Raw genomic sequence first — 13,238 nt, forward strand, 5'->3', positions numbered from 1 at the left:
CCTCAGATACATATGAGCGCTTGGTGATGAGGCTCCGCACATAGCAAGCTGCGGAAAGCGGGGCAAACATTACTAGGTAGAGAAGGGGTTCTGGACGCTAACGAAGCGCGGGGACTGGATTGTCCCTGAAATTGGCCAAGATTTCATCTCGCCCCCACGTCACGCTCGGCAAAGCGGCAGGGGCAAGTTACACAACAACAGTGAGCTGCGCTTTTCAGCCATCTGCAGCATCTTCCCTGTCATCAACATTGCGGGCTTCTCGGACTCCTCGAAGGATACATGACGGTTGTTAAAACCATATAATTGAGGCGCCACAAAGCTGTCAGGGATCGGACTTGATACATGCCATTTAGCAGCTATGATGACAGCTTTCCTCCTCTCAGCCTTGGAGCTTTTGCGGCTCTCTGGATGCAAAGTACCTACATTCGCCTTTCCTCTTCGATAAAGACAGATTTGTAACATCGTTTCCATTCGTGCTAGACGCAAGTCCCAACATCCGACCACATCCTGGATAATGTCTTATGCGAATGCACGATCAAGTGTTGCAGAAAGCAACGGCGAGCAAGGCTCGAAAGTTAGTCACCCAGACTCGTCGCTACATGCGGATCCAAAGAAAAAGCCACTGCTGTCAAAAGCCGAAACCGTACAAATAGCCCGGGCCATCTTGTTTGCTTTGTGCTTTTTCGCAAGTGCAGTCTGGTAAGATATGAACACATACGTTCAGTGCCTAGATTTACGGGCTTACCATATTTTAAGTCTACACGTTCAGCAATGGCTCGGTGTCCCTATGTATTGGCTCAATCGGAAGTGGTTCTATGCTTGGCAAGCAATAGTAAAGGAGTCTACTGCACTTCTTCTCCTCGGCCTCAACCAACGGATCGCTCCTTGCTCGGCGAAGATCTGTGGTGACTCAAGTGTTAGAGGTCAAATACGAAAGGCCTCTAGCGGTCAAGTTCAACTAGACTTTCCCAGTCGTCTCGTTTTAGTCGCCAATCATCAAGTACGCTAGACCTCCTCTGACATCGCATGAAATGTTGTAGCATAACTAACATCTCTAGATATATACGGACTGGCTCTTTCTTTGGTGGTCTGCGTATACCACTCGGCATCATGGCCATCTGTTTATAGTTCTCAAGGACTCGCTCCAGAGAATTCCAATCCTAGGTCCCGGGATGCAGTTCTTCTCATGGGTCTTTCTCTCTCGCCGTTGGGAAACGGACCGACCGCGGTTTCAACACCGCATGAGCCACCTCCAGGATGTCACGTTACAACAGGCAATGTGGTTGCTTATCTTTCCCGAGGGGACGAATCTGTCAAGAAATACGCGGGAAATGAGCAGTGTTTGGGCGAAGAAGATGCGTATGCCTGACCTTCGGCACGTCTTGCTACCAAGGACTCGGGGCTTGCAGATCTGCTTGGAGGGGTTGAATCCTTCAGTGCAATGGATGTATGATTGCACTATCGCATATGAGGGTATCCCGTAAGTCGCTGTTCTACACTGAGTTTCTTCCATCTAACCAGGTTTAGTCCCGGTGAATTTGGACAAGATATTTACAGTCTCAAAAGTCTTTACATCGAAAATCAGAAAGCTCCGATAGCTCACATACACTGGCGTTGCTTTGATGTCAAGAGCATTCCTGTTGGTGATGATGGGGCTTTTGATCAGTGGCTCTATGAGCGATGGGCTGAAAAGGACGAATTGCTAGAACACTTCCAGCAACACGGCTGTTTCCCTACAGACGACGGCTATTTTGAGAGCGAGATCAGGATGAACAGCGTTTTAGAAGTTTCGCAGATCTTAGCTAGTGCACTCGCGGTGCTCGTGGTCTGGTGGGTCATGAACACCATCACGTACGGCTTTAGAGCCCTTTTACTATCCAATACACTGTAAGTTCGGAGACAGTGTTGTACGGTTAGGCGCACCGATGGCAGATGCAGAACAAAGAAAGCGACAGACAAGTTGTTGCGTTGTTTGCCTCGTCGCCTAGCTCGTCCACGGTTATCGCAAGGTAGAATTATCAACATAAGCCACCCACTTGTTACGTAGCTACAATGCAGCGGGTTCAGTCTGTCGAGCCCAAGATAATCTCTCAAGAGCTCGAGACCTCTCAGCATCGCGCAACACTCGTCCTATTCCAATCGCCAACCCTGAAACAGTATTGTAAAAACCAGGCAAGCCTTCCTAGTAGATCGTTTGGGCCACGTGTGGCAGTGGAGATGAGGCTGATGACATCATGACACTCGCCAGTGTTGATGGTGTCCAATGCAGAGTTGCTTCCAAGCCCAAGTCCTGCCGAAACATCGGCCAAGTGCCGGTGTGTACACAGCAAGTCGAGAACGACAGTCGCCGAAAATCTGCCTCATTGTTCGTGATGGTTTTGCGATCCGCTCATCCAGTGCGCATAAGGATGTTGCGTCGTAGGCCCTGCGTGTTCGCCACGAAGGTTAGCACCCAGCAATGCGGGCATTAGTAAAAGTTGAGAGTGATGGAAGTTGCACATACAAGTAAACCCGTAGCCACTACCAAAAACATGCGAGGAATCCTCTGGTACTCCAGAACCGCAAGGCTCTGCTGTTGCGTCTCCATCGCCAGAGTTGTTTGCGTGCCCTTGGTTATGATCGTCGAGACCCAAACTGAGCGCAGCCCAGTCGATGCTTTCCCAAGCGTTGAGATCGGGCTCGGCAACATGATGTTGCAGCGGCCCAACAGGGCTGTTGGCGTCTTCAGCTTTCAGGGGCGCTTCGAAGAAGGGCGCGAGCCTACGTACAAGAAGAACTCAAGTATAAGCAAGCAAATGCATAGGTAAGAATGTACGGTCATCTAACCTGAGATTCACAACCCTGGCCCATAGCTGACACACAGCGTCGTTTAGCTTGTAGCTAACCCAGCCGCAGAGATGGAGTCGTTCGAGAAGCGCTTCAGCCGATGGGATGTCAAATTCCGCACAGGCAAGCGAGGTCTGATACACAAACCATGTGCTGTCTGGCGAGGGTTCCGCTGATATCGCACCGATAGAGAGTATCCAGAGTAGAAGGTCGGGACAATGCTGCCACTCGGTACGAATAGTGCAGTTCAGCGCTTTCTCCAGTCGCTTGCTCGCTGCAGAGTGGAGCAGATGGACGTGAGACTGTAGCTTAAACGCTTCGGTCGTCCGCACCGTAAAGATGAGTAGCGCAACGCATAGCGCGTCTTCGAGAGGGGTGACAAGATGTTCGTTCTTGCGCAGCCATGTTAGCAGAGAGCATTCCAAGACGCATGCAAAGTTCTGAATATCGAGAGGATCCAGAGGGCTCTCAGGGTCACCGAACCAGACGTTCAGGTCAGCGATCAGGGAAAGTACCAATTCCACCAAGGCATTAAGTGGCTCTTTGATACCCGCATTCCGACAATAATCAGTCAGATGTTGAGAAATGTTCGACTCGTAGCCTGGTGGATGACGTGGGAAGCCTGCTGTGCTGATGAAATCCAATGTAGAGGGGCTTGGCGCTTGGAAATCGTTAATAGCGTGAGCGGTCGAATGCCTGATGCTCAGTAAGCACATGCCAAACCGGTTCTGGACAGAACGCGGAAGTAGAGGCTACGCACCAAAGCATAAAGGCTTGAAGAATGCGATTCGTTTTGATTGCTCCTAGTCCTCCACGCAGCTGAACCATTCTTTGCAGCCCGGTTCGATGGATCTCGAGTTGGACTGTGTGGTCTTCGTGTAGATCGAAAAATGGCATACGGAGACTCTCTTCTATGGTGAGTAAGTTGAACACTGCACCGATGTTTGCGTCAGATATCCCATCCGGTGTCAGTATCGCTGCATTGACAGCAGCAATAGCCTGTGCTCGATGGTGCAAGATTGCATCGATGGTGTCTTTTCCAAACACCCAAGCGTGCAGCGCGACCGTAGCAAGCAGACTGTGCATGAAGCCTGGATTACTTATCGCCGTGCCGAACCAGTCCGACTTCATCAGAGTAGAACGATGCCGGACGTCGACGGCGATGATACCAGGCGCCATCTCCGTGGAAACTACACGGTTCAAGTCAGCGTTTGAGTACCAACAATGCCGGGCATTGAGATGTTTGGCGCCATGCAATCGGATGCAATCTAGACTTCGCACTCTCGAAGCCGTTGTACAGGGTTGTCGTGCCACGAACCCAGCGAACTGGAATGTCTCGATAGAAGGATAGATGCAGGGACAGCCACTTACAATGCTTCAACAGTTCCGATACGCTGCGGGTTACTTCGACGGATGAAGTCCGAAAAGGATCGAAAAGCTGATTATTTGGGTCTTCTGCAGGCGCCGCAGGCTTGACCAGCAAACATCTTTGGCAGAGTCCCTCACCCGGGCGGCACAGAAAAATCTGACACTCTGGACAAATGTCCCTCTTGGCTATCGCACAATCTTCAGACTCTGGGGAAGAAAAGTAATCAGACCTGTTCGCAACAATTGGAGGGCTTGGCGTCGCCTTGTTTGACGTAGACGCACATGTACTGTTAGGACTTGCGCTTTCTGAGCTTCCCGTTTTCCTTTGCTTCGCAGCATGTTTGCTTGTCGACCATGGATTTTTCCTGCGGGCGTTCTGCATGACAAAAGAACGAGCATTGCGACGACCTTGGCGAGACGTCTTCGCTTGAGCTGCGTCGACGAACAAAAAGTCTCGCTGATCAGACATTGTCGGTCAGAGCCACCCGGTCTCCCTTTGGTGGCTCCTTCAGGCCCTCCAGCGGTTCTTCCCGTTACAGAACTAGCAATATGCCGTATTGTCCTGTTCAGAGAAGATGTAGATGGTGGGGCTTAGCAGGGTGTAGCCGGGACGACGTTGCGCGTGGTGACTAGTCCAGACTTTCCCAGTCCATGCTCGCGGATCAACATTTTGGTACCGACATGTGCCGTGACGACGTTGGGCTGCGGCGGTATCGTCCTTGGTGTTACTGGAGGCGATGGAGGGGCGCGAGACGTGAAACTATCAAGGACCCGATTCGTGTTAGGCTGCAGAAGCGAAGTCGGGTGTGACGGGGTGCCTGCGCCGATGCCAATCTCTCGAATGATGATGCAGCTGCGCCGTCCCAAACCCGTACGCCAGATAGCTCCACGACACGGTGAACAACGCAGGGTCTCTGTCTATATATGTAGACGATGGAGCTCGCGGGTCGCTGTTACCGAAGGATCAAAAATAGCACCGGCCACGGCCGGTGGCTAACGTTGCGTGATGTTTACAGGACCTGCTGTCCAGAAAACTGGAGATGGACATGAAAGACGCCACAACCGATGCTAACAGGAGCCGGGGCACGGTAGTCTCCTATGATACAAGGCAGACTCTCAAGCGTGGGCCCAGACCTTGTATGGATACTAGATCTTCGATTGTCGGTAGCATGACATCTGAGGTTCGCGATGTAACAGGTATGACGCACCCCTGGCTTTCGGCGCATTCGGAAATACTTTTTTGTCCAGAGTGCATGTTGGACCCCCGAACACACGTACAAATAGGTTTGCAGTCCGAAAGGAAGTGAATCTGTCGGAATGCGGACCCGACGAGGACGTGAATAGGTGCAAGGCCGAGGAACAATAGAGGCTCCGGACCCCGGCACCTACTGGGCAAGCGCGACGGAACCGCGCGTACCTTGATGCTCGGAAGCTCTGTCAACCACCGCCATGCAGGCAGACGGCATTCTAGCAGGTAGGACATGGCTGCTTATTCTGCTGACTGTGGCGCCCGTATACTGACCACGTCATTGTAATATAGGCCTTTCGGAAATACCTGCGCATGTCCTCCACGCGGAATTGCTCCGAAGACAGCAGGACAACGATGAGCGACCGGAATGCGGAAGCAAAGGGGCAAAGGGCTACTACAACACACCCATACATGTCTTCGCCTTGTTCTTAATACTCACACTTAGCACTGCGGGTTCGTACGTTTCTTCGCATACCTTCCAATGCACTGCTGACCGTCCCACAGCTTGCTCCTTCCCCGTGGTCGTCAAGCGCTTTCCTTCGATACCCGTTCCCCACCAGTTCCTCTTCATATCTAGACACTTCGGCACGGGTGTCCTGATCGCGACTGCCTTCGTCCATCTCCTGCCTACCGCCTTCGAATCCCTCACCGACCCATGTCTACCCCCGTTTTGGAACAAGGGCTACTCGGCCATGCCGGGCTTAATAGCCATGACATCAGTCTTTGTAGTAGTGGGCGTGGAGATGTTCTTCGCATCGAGGGGAGCAGGCCATTCGCATTCGACTGGCTACGAAAACCTAGGCCTTGACGATCACGCTGCGGCTGCGCGCCCGGGCCACAAGAGAAGCCATAGCTATGGGAGGTTCAGCAACGGCACACCAGGAGCGAATGGCCACATACCGGGCATCATGCTGCACGATGTGGAATCTTCGGCCAATCTCATGGCAGGCCGATCACCGTCCTTCTCTCTGGCATCGCCGATGACGCCTAATGATTCGATAAGCCGGAAGTCCATTGACGACGACAATGACTCAGATCTTGAGATAAGCAGGGAAGAGCTCGCCCGTCAAGATGAGGAGAACTCAGAAGACGAGTCTCGCCTGCTGCCCGGCCCTCATGCCCACAATCATGCCCACCAACCTGGCGGCGAATCCTCTGAAGATGTGGAGAAAACGGAAGCCCAGAACAAGAAACTGCTCTTGCAATGTCTACTGCTCGAAGCTGGAATCCTCTTCCACTCCATTTTCATAGGTATGGCGCTCTCGGTCGCCACTGGCACCGCCTTCATCGTCTTCCTCATAGCCATCTCTTTCCACCAAACCTTCGAAGGCTTCGCACTCGGCTCCAGAATCAGCGCCATTCGCTTTCCAGCCGGATCGCCGAAACCGTGGCTAATGGCTCTAGCTTACGGGACTACCACACCCATTGGCCAGGCAATAGGGTTGGCAATACACACCCTGTACGACCCAGCAAGTGAAGCTGGCTTACTAACCGTGGGATTCATGAACGCCATATCCAGTGGCTTGTTGCTATTCGCTGGCTTGGTGGAGCTCCTTGCTGAAGATTTCTTGAGCGACGAAAGCTACGTGACTTTACAGGGGAAGCGGCGACTACAGGCCTGTGCCAGTGTCGTAGCAGGGGCGTTGCTGATGGCACTAGTCGGCGCATGGGCATAGTCCCCAACGTTCTCTTCTTGTATATTCTAAGCGCATCATGCATATATCTGGCGTTATGGCTGGTCACATGCAGGCTAGCCTGCTTCGTAATCATAATCACCAGCGACTTTCGCAGAAGCCTCGGTTGGCTTGATGTTGTTGTATAAGTGCGTATCGCCACATCCACGGATGCAATGCTACATTACGGACTTGTCCGTTGCCTTCTGAGTTTACTTTTCGACCTCCTCTTGTTCTTCGGTGCTTCCTACTCTGTACAACCCCTCGGCACCGCCGTCTCCGTGATCATTCCCGATTCCAGCTTCTTTCTCTAGCGCTTTGCATCGCCTTACTAAGTCGCTCACATGAGCATCTCCGCTATTGTAGCTCAAACCAAGCAGTGCAGTATCCAGGTTGTAGAGGTACTCTTTGTTCTCGCCACTCGGACCTTTGCCTGTGATAGAGTCAGTATAACAAACCATGGCAGACGAGACACCTCAAGCAGACAAAGCAATGAGATAAAACATACTCTCCAAAATCTTCCTCGCCACCGCATCAGGATTCTGCGCACCCAAAAATTGTGGATTCTCCGGTAACCCAATATACACCAGGCATCTAACACTTCCCGCCTCCTCTCTCACAGCGATAGTGTTAGTGGCCTTGATGCCAGCCCGCATGCCAGCTTCGGCTTCAGTTGGTTCGGAATCGTGCGGCGGAGACGTGACCTCTGAAGTGCTGATAGCAGGATGGAACGGCGTGAATTGGATCGAATACCCGTTTATCTCGCGAATATCAAGGTATTGGCGTACTTCTTGCACCTTCGAAGCTGGGATGTGGTATGCGGCGCCCCAAACGCGTTCGGTGGACTCATGCTATTCTTCTTAGCACCAGGCCTTCTTGCATAGGCAGATCTGGGTATGTAGCTGCAAGTTGAGCAGATCATATAACAAACAATAACTTACAGTATCCGTCAAAGTCTCCCAATGCGCCTTATCGATCAACGTGACAACGCGTCCCGGAGCTTCGGGCGTACCGCGGTGATCTTCACTGTAGCACCTCCGTATTAGCATTACTCCAACCCCGCTTCTCCACGATTCAGTTGGAGAGTCTCCATCCATACCTCGCCTACATACGATCGTCAGTCAAGAACCTTTTTTCGATCGTACCATATCGTGCCATATCTGGCACCAGCCAAGGAAAAAAGACACATACCTGCCAAAATCTCCTCACGTATCCTTCAATGTAGCCGGGAATACGCTGATCTGATTTCCACTGTCAGATCAAGGAATGGCTCTCTTTGAGACAGAAGTCAAGATGGCATGTTTGCTTTTCGCCCATGCCATGTTCGGGCCGTACCGTAGTGTGGCGGTGGTTTCCATATCAAGCTCCTACGACCGAGGCGTTAGCTTTTCGGCTAAACGTGTTCGAAACGCATAGGCAGGTATACCCGTATCCAAAGATCCAGAAGTCGTCGTTGCTGCCGAACGTCTCAATTTCGTTTTGATGGTCCGCCATGGTCGATGATGAAAGCTCGCTGCGAATCCGATGTCCGCTTGAGGTAGGACAAGTCTGTTCTTAACGTTTCCTCGAGGTGCCGTAGTGCTAGATTATTTGTGGGGCTCTTTGCAAGGAACTTCGGGACGATAGGTAAGCAGTAGAGAGGCGCGGAACAGCATTTCGGGAATGATTGTCGTGTGAAAATGTTGGGTTGGTGCTGCGTTGGCAGCCTATATACAGACACTTATACAGATACAGATACAGGTACAGAATCCTACGATCCGCCAGCAGCCCGGCTCATGAAGAAACCCTTCAACGGGCCCATTGCATCGACTGCTCTCAATCCGAGACTTCGTAGCCCTACGAGCGGACCCGATTCGACGCTATACAGACGATGCAATTTATCGCACACGCCCAGCATTGCATTATTCTCCGCATACCGTTCACTGGTATAGCTCTCCAACGCCAATGTCGATCCGATGTCTTGTCCGGTCTGCACTGCATGTGATATCGTCCGCACGAGCGCGGCAGCATCACCTTGGCCTTGGTTGAGACCTTGACCTGCCAGTGGATGTATGGTGTGCGCGGCATCGCCAATCAGTGCGACTCGTTCACCAGTGTAGGTATCGGCGTGCCGCATTCGAAGTGGGAAGGACGCGACTGTGCCGTCTTGCACGTGTGCTACTCGCATCGGTATCGCGTGTTCGTCGACGGGCGTATGTTTCTCTCGCCATGCTACCTCCTCTGCCTGTCCGGATGAGAGGGTGTGTAGGTACTCCAGGTCTGTTGGCGAAAGTCGGAAACCCGCGTTGACCATTGCAACAAGATCGGCCTGTGACAGTGCCTTGAGCTTCGCAGCACGTTCCGGCGTGGTACTCCATACGAGTGTCGACATGTTACCTGGAAGTGGCAGCATAGCGATTGGGCCGGTTGGCAAGAACCGCTGGTATGCAATCTTGTGGTCTGGACCACCCCAACCTTGTCCTTCGAGCTTCAGACTAGCCACCACACCATGTCTGTTATAGTCAAAGCCTCGTGACTCAATGTCTGCAAATGTCCGCACGGGGCTATTCGCACCGTCGGCCCCAACCAATAGCCTAGCAGCCAGTGTCTTCCCATTGGACAGCGTGAGGATTGGCCACGACGAGAAGTCCATCTTGTCTGTATCCATACCCAGATCTATCGAGTTGACCTTTGTAGATGTGTAGAAATCGACACCACCCAATTGTTCGAGCCGGCTTAGTAGAGCGGTGACCGTGTTGACGTTTTCGATCATGTAGGCGATTGTTGTAGGCTGAGACGGGTTGCGAGGCGTGAGGAGAGGTTTCGCTGTATGCCAATCGAAGGATATCCGTGCATCGGTGACGCCGTCCCAGACTTGCATTTCTTGGTATGGTTGCACTCGGGGTGTGTTGACATGCGCCCATGCTCCAATTTCTACACCGCGCATGTCAGAGGAGAACTGTTGAACATCTAACACGTTTATTCGTACCCTGCAAGTTCTTCACAGAAGCTGGAGTGAGGGAGCTGCATCTGTTCGAAAAGCTCTCCAAAGTCGCATCTTGTGGCAGTCGACTTTTGTGTAGATCTTGTCCCTCGATGAGCGCAACTTTGAGCCCACTTGTAATTGGCGACGCTTTCAGTCCTGTCAGGAGACTCAATCCTGCCGGGCCGCCTCCTACGCAGACGACATCGTAGACCTCTGGCGCAGTTGCGGAGCTCGAAGCAAACCTCCGCTGAGGCCGCAGATGGACCCAGACCGCCGATCGTGACGAAAGAGCCCTGGGCCCTCTTGGTAATATTCGAGGCGGCATCACGAGCCTTTGAAGACTATCGTGACATGGACGGACGTATTCGATTCGCGAACCGCGAAAGTCGGAATGGTGGTGTCATCGTGCTATGTTTGACATGTTTGCAGCCAGACACGCTAAGATTATGTCATCAAGGCAAGTCGCGTCGACCTGCCGCGATGTTAGCGCCGGGTTCTTCCACCTTCCAAGGTTCTCCACAGCCAAACCACAACCACATCTTTGCTTCCAATTGAAATCCTCGGACCTCTTCCAAGGATACTTCTGACGATGATGACGACTGGAGGCTTACGAGTGCCGTCGATGCTAACGGCTATCCAAGGTGCAACGTCTCTGCAGCTGATGTTCACACCCCTCCATTGATCATCTGGCCGTCGCCCAGTGCCAGGCAGTGGTTACTGTCATTGAGCTACTCAGGACATCATACCATCCCCTGCGGTTTCTCAGTTCCTTCGCACTCGAAATCTTCGCAACCCGCCTGATCAATGTTCTTTGGTCATCCGGTATAACTTCCGTCGTGGTAATCATGACGAGTATGCCTGTATCCTGCAGGGTGTCGCCCGTTGGAGATAATAGGCATGGTACATCTTCACCTAAGTCACCATGGCAGCGGTCTCTACCATGGCACTGATGTATGACGGGTGACTCCCATAGGCCAGTCTTCCCAGGAACGCTCGAGATGCACGCTGCTCTCGCGTGCGTGTGCAGCGTGCAGGACCTTCTTATCTGCTCCAGATTGCTTCGCTGGACTTCCAAACTGCCACTAACCACACAAAATGTTGTTTAGTCAATTCCATACGATTGCATCGACAATCTGGTATCTTTCGATCGAGCTCCATTGGTGGAGTTCATTGGTACAAGTAAAGGACTTTGGTCATTGGCGGCACCAGCATGTTCTTGCTGATCGTACCGTACTTCTCACTAGTCTATTAAAGTAACAAGAGTCATCCGACTATCGAGTACTGGTATCGGTCAACAAAATTCTTGTCTGCTTCGCTCTTATTGTCATCTCTGCCATCAGTTTCTAGCTTTCCGATGCTATGACATCTCAAGCACCTGGAAACACACTCCCCGACGAGCCTTGTATAATTTTCAACATCAGCGAAACAGAAGTAGACCCAGAATTCTTCCAATTGCCATACCCTCCAAGGCTTTCATTGAAGCGACAAGTATCGGAATCATTCCTCCAAACGCGTGGCTACATCAAGAAACAAAGAAGAATACACTCGAGCGGTCGTGAGATAGCGATCGACTGTCCTTGTTTACCACCACCAGCATACAATAGAGCCATGACTGGGCCCAGTTCAAACTTCCACAGTGCTTACTCTACCCTGCCTACCACACCCCCTACACCCGAAAACGAAACTCATCCACGAAGACCATCACAAGTCACCGAGATCATCGAGAAGGTCAATGCAAAGCTTAGACGCCTCTTTGGTAGTCGAAGGGGATCCGTTGAGGATGTACACACATCATTCAACGCTACTGTCAGCGAACGCCCAAGTGTATTTCATACCCTGAGTGGACCGTCAGAGAACTCGCATATCCAGCGTTATCCCGGAGATGTCGTTGGGATGAGTGTGGCTTCCCTACCAAATGTAAGCGAATATCCTCATGTCAATGGCGAAGTAGGCTTGGCTGCTTCCACATCACTGCTAACTGATACACCCTTTAGACAACGTTCCAGGCGAGGCGAAGAAACACCATGCAAACACAGTCGAACTGCGACTTGCACTACGATGGAGATGGCGAACTGGAGCAGCTTCATAGCCTCCAGTCTTATAGTACGCAAAGTACGAGGTATGGAGGACGAAAGCGAAAAGACTCCCAATTTAGCTTTAGCGATCTGTTGAAACCGCGACGATTCAGCAAAGTAGAGAAAGGCAAGGGACGGATGGAATACGATGAGGAAGCTGGATCTACCTCTCAAGACCAACTCCTCCATACGGATCGGGATATCTCGTCAGATCCAGTCAAGCTCCCTCTAACGGAATATGGGACTTTGCCTCTTGGATCATCTGACCAGCATGCTGGCCCTTCAACGCCGTCGTCAGCTGCAGTATCACCGATGGAACAAACCATACCCATAAGGCCCAAGCCTGTCATACCCTCAAGGCAAACGCCCACAGCAAGAAAAGTGAGCGTGCGTCTTGTACCACCCACACCTGCACCTCCACGCGTTCAGCGGCGGTCATCGACCAGCTCCACCGCCTCCTCCTCGTCGGTTTCTAGTTTCGACTCTACCAACCCAATGCCTGTAGCAACCAGCATTTTCCTCCAACGCGCGCGCGACATCGTGAACACACCCGGCACGGCCACAATCGAAGTAGGTGCAAACGGGCACTCTCAACCCATCTCCATCCCATCTTCACACCACAACAGCCGCCGCTCATCCATACTCCCGGAAGGCTCAGCACGACCTCTAGGCGACTCCCCAACTCTCCCTCCATCTCTCACCTCATCAACAGCCGAACTCCTCCGTCATGGCGACCGTCCAGACACAGCACCTTCTTCACCCTCTCTCGATCCTACTCTTGTTCCTTCGCTAGATACCATGCAAACCCTGCATCTAGGCCCGCCTCAACGAGCTTTGCTCCAGCGATCGGTATCAAGCAGTTCATCACGCATGTTTCACGTCTCCGTCGAGCATCTGTCTACGCCTACACAGCCCGTCTCGCGCTTCAGTGCGTGTTCTTCTCTGGCCAGCAAACCTGCAGAACCCATTTCGCGGTTCAGTGCGTGTTCTTCTCTGGCTAGCAAGTATAGTTCAGCCGTGGAGCATGTAGATGATACGCCGGATTTCAGTATCACGCATCCTGCGCCTCCAAGCCCTGTTCC

At 52.2% G+C, this 13,238-nt stretch overlaps 2 protein-coding genes across 2 annotated transcripts; one reads left to right on the top strand and one right to left on the bottom strand.

Annotated features, from left to right (window-relative positions):
* Positions 1-6,135: 6,135 nt before the first annotated feature.
* Positions 6,136-7,119, top strand: J4E92_008707 (uncharacterized protein; the record flags this gene model as incomplete). The annotated part of the gene is made up of 1 exon (XM_051500058.1): positions 6,136-7,119. One exon carries the CDS (start codon positions 6,136-6,138, stop codon positions 7,117-7,119), a length of 984 nt encoding a protein of 327 aa, XP_051349756.1.
* A 209-nt stretch (positions 7,120-7,328) lies between these two features.
* On the bottom strand, positions 7,329-8,610 carry J4E92_008708 (uncharacterized protein; the record flags this gene model as incomplete). The annotated part of the gene is made up of 4 exons (XM_051500059.1): positions 7,329-7,549; positions 7,625-7,967; positions 8,058-8,142; positions 8,543-8,610. 4 exons carry the CDS (start codon positions 8,608-8,610, stop codon positions 7,329-7,331), a joined length of 717 nt encoding a protein of 238 aa, XP_051349757.1.
* Positions 8,611-13,238: the final 4,628 nt, after the last annotated feature.

The sequence above is a fragment of the Alternaria infectoria genome (genome assembly GCF_024043175.1).
Source record: "Alternaria infectoria strain BMP 0036 chromosome Unknown scaffold_18, whole genome shotgun sequence".
Classification (NCBI taxonomy): domain Eukaryota; kingdom Fungi; phylum Ascomycota; class Dothideomycetes; order Pleosporales; family Pleosporaceae; genus Alternaria; species Alternaria infectoria.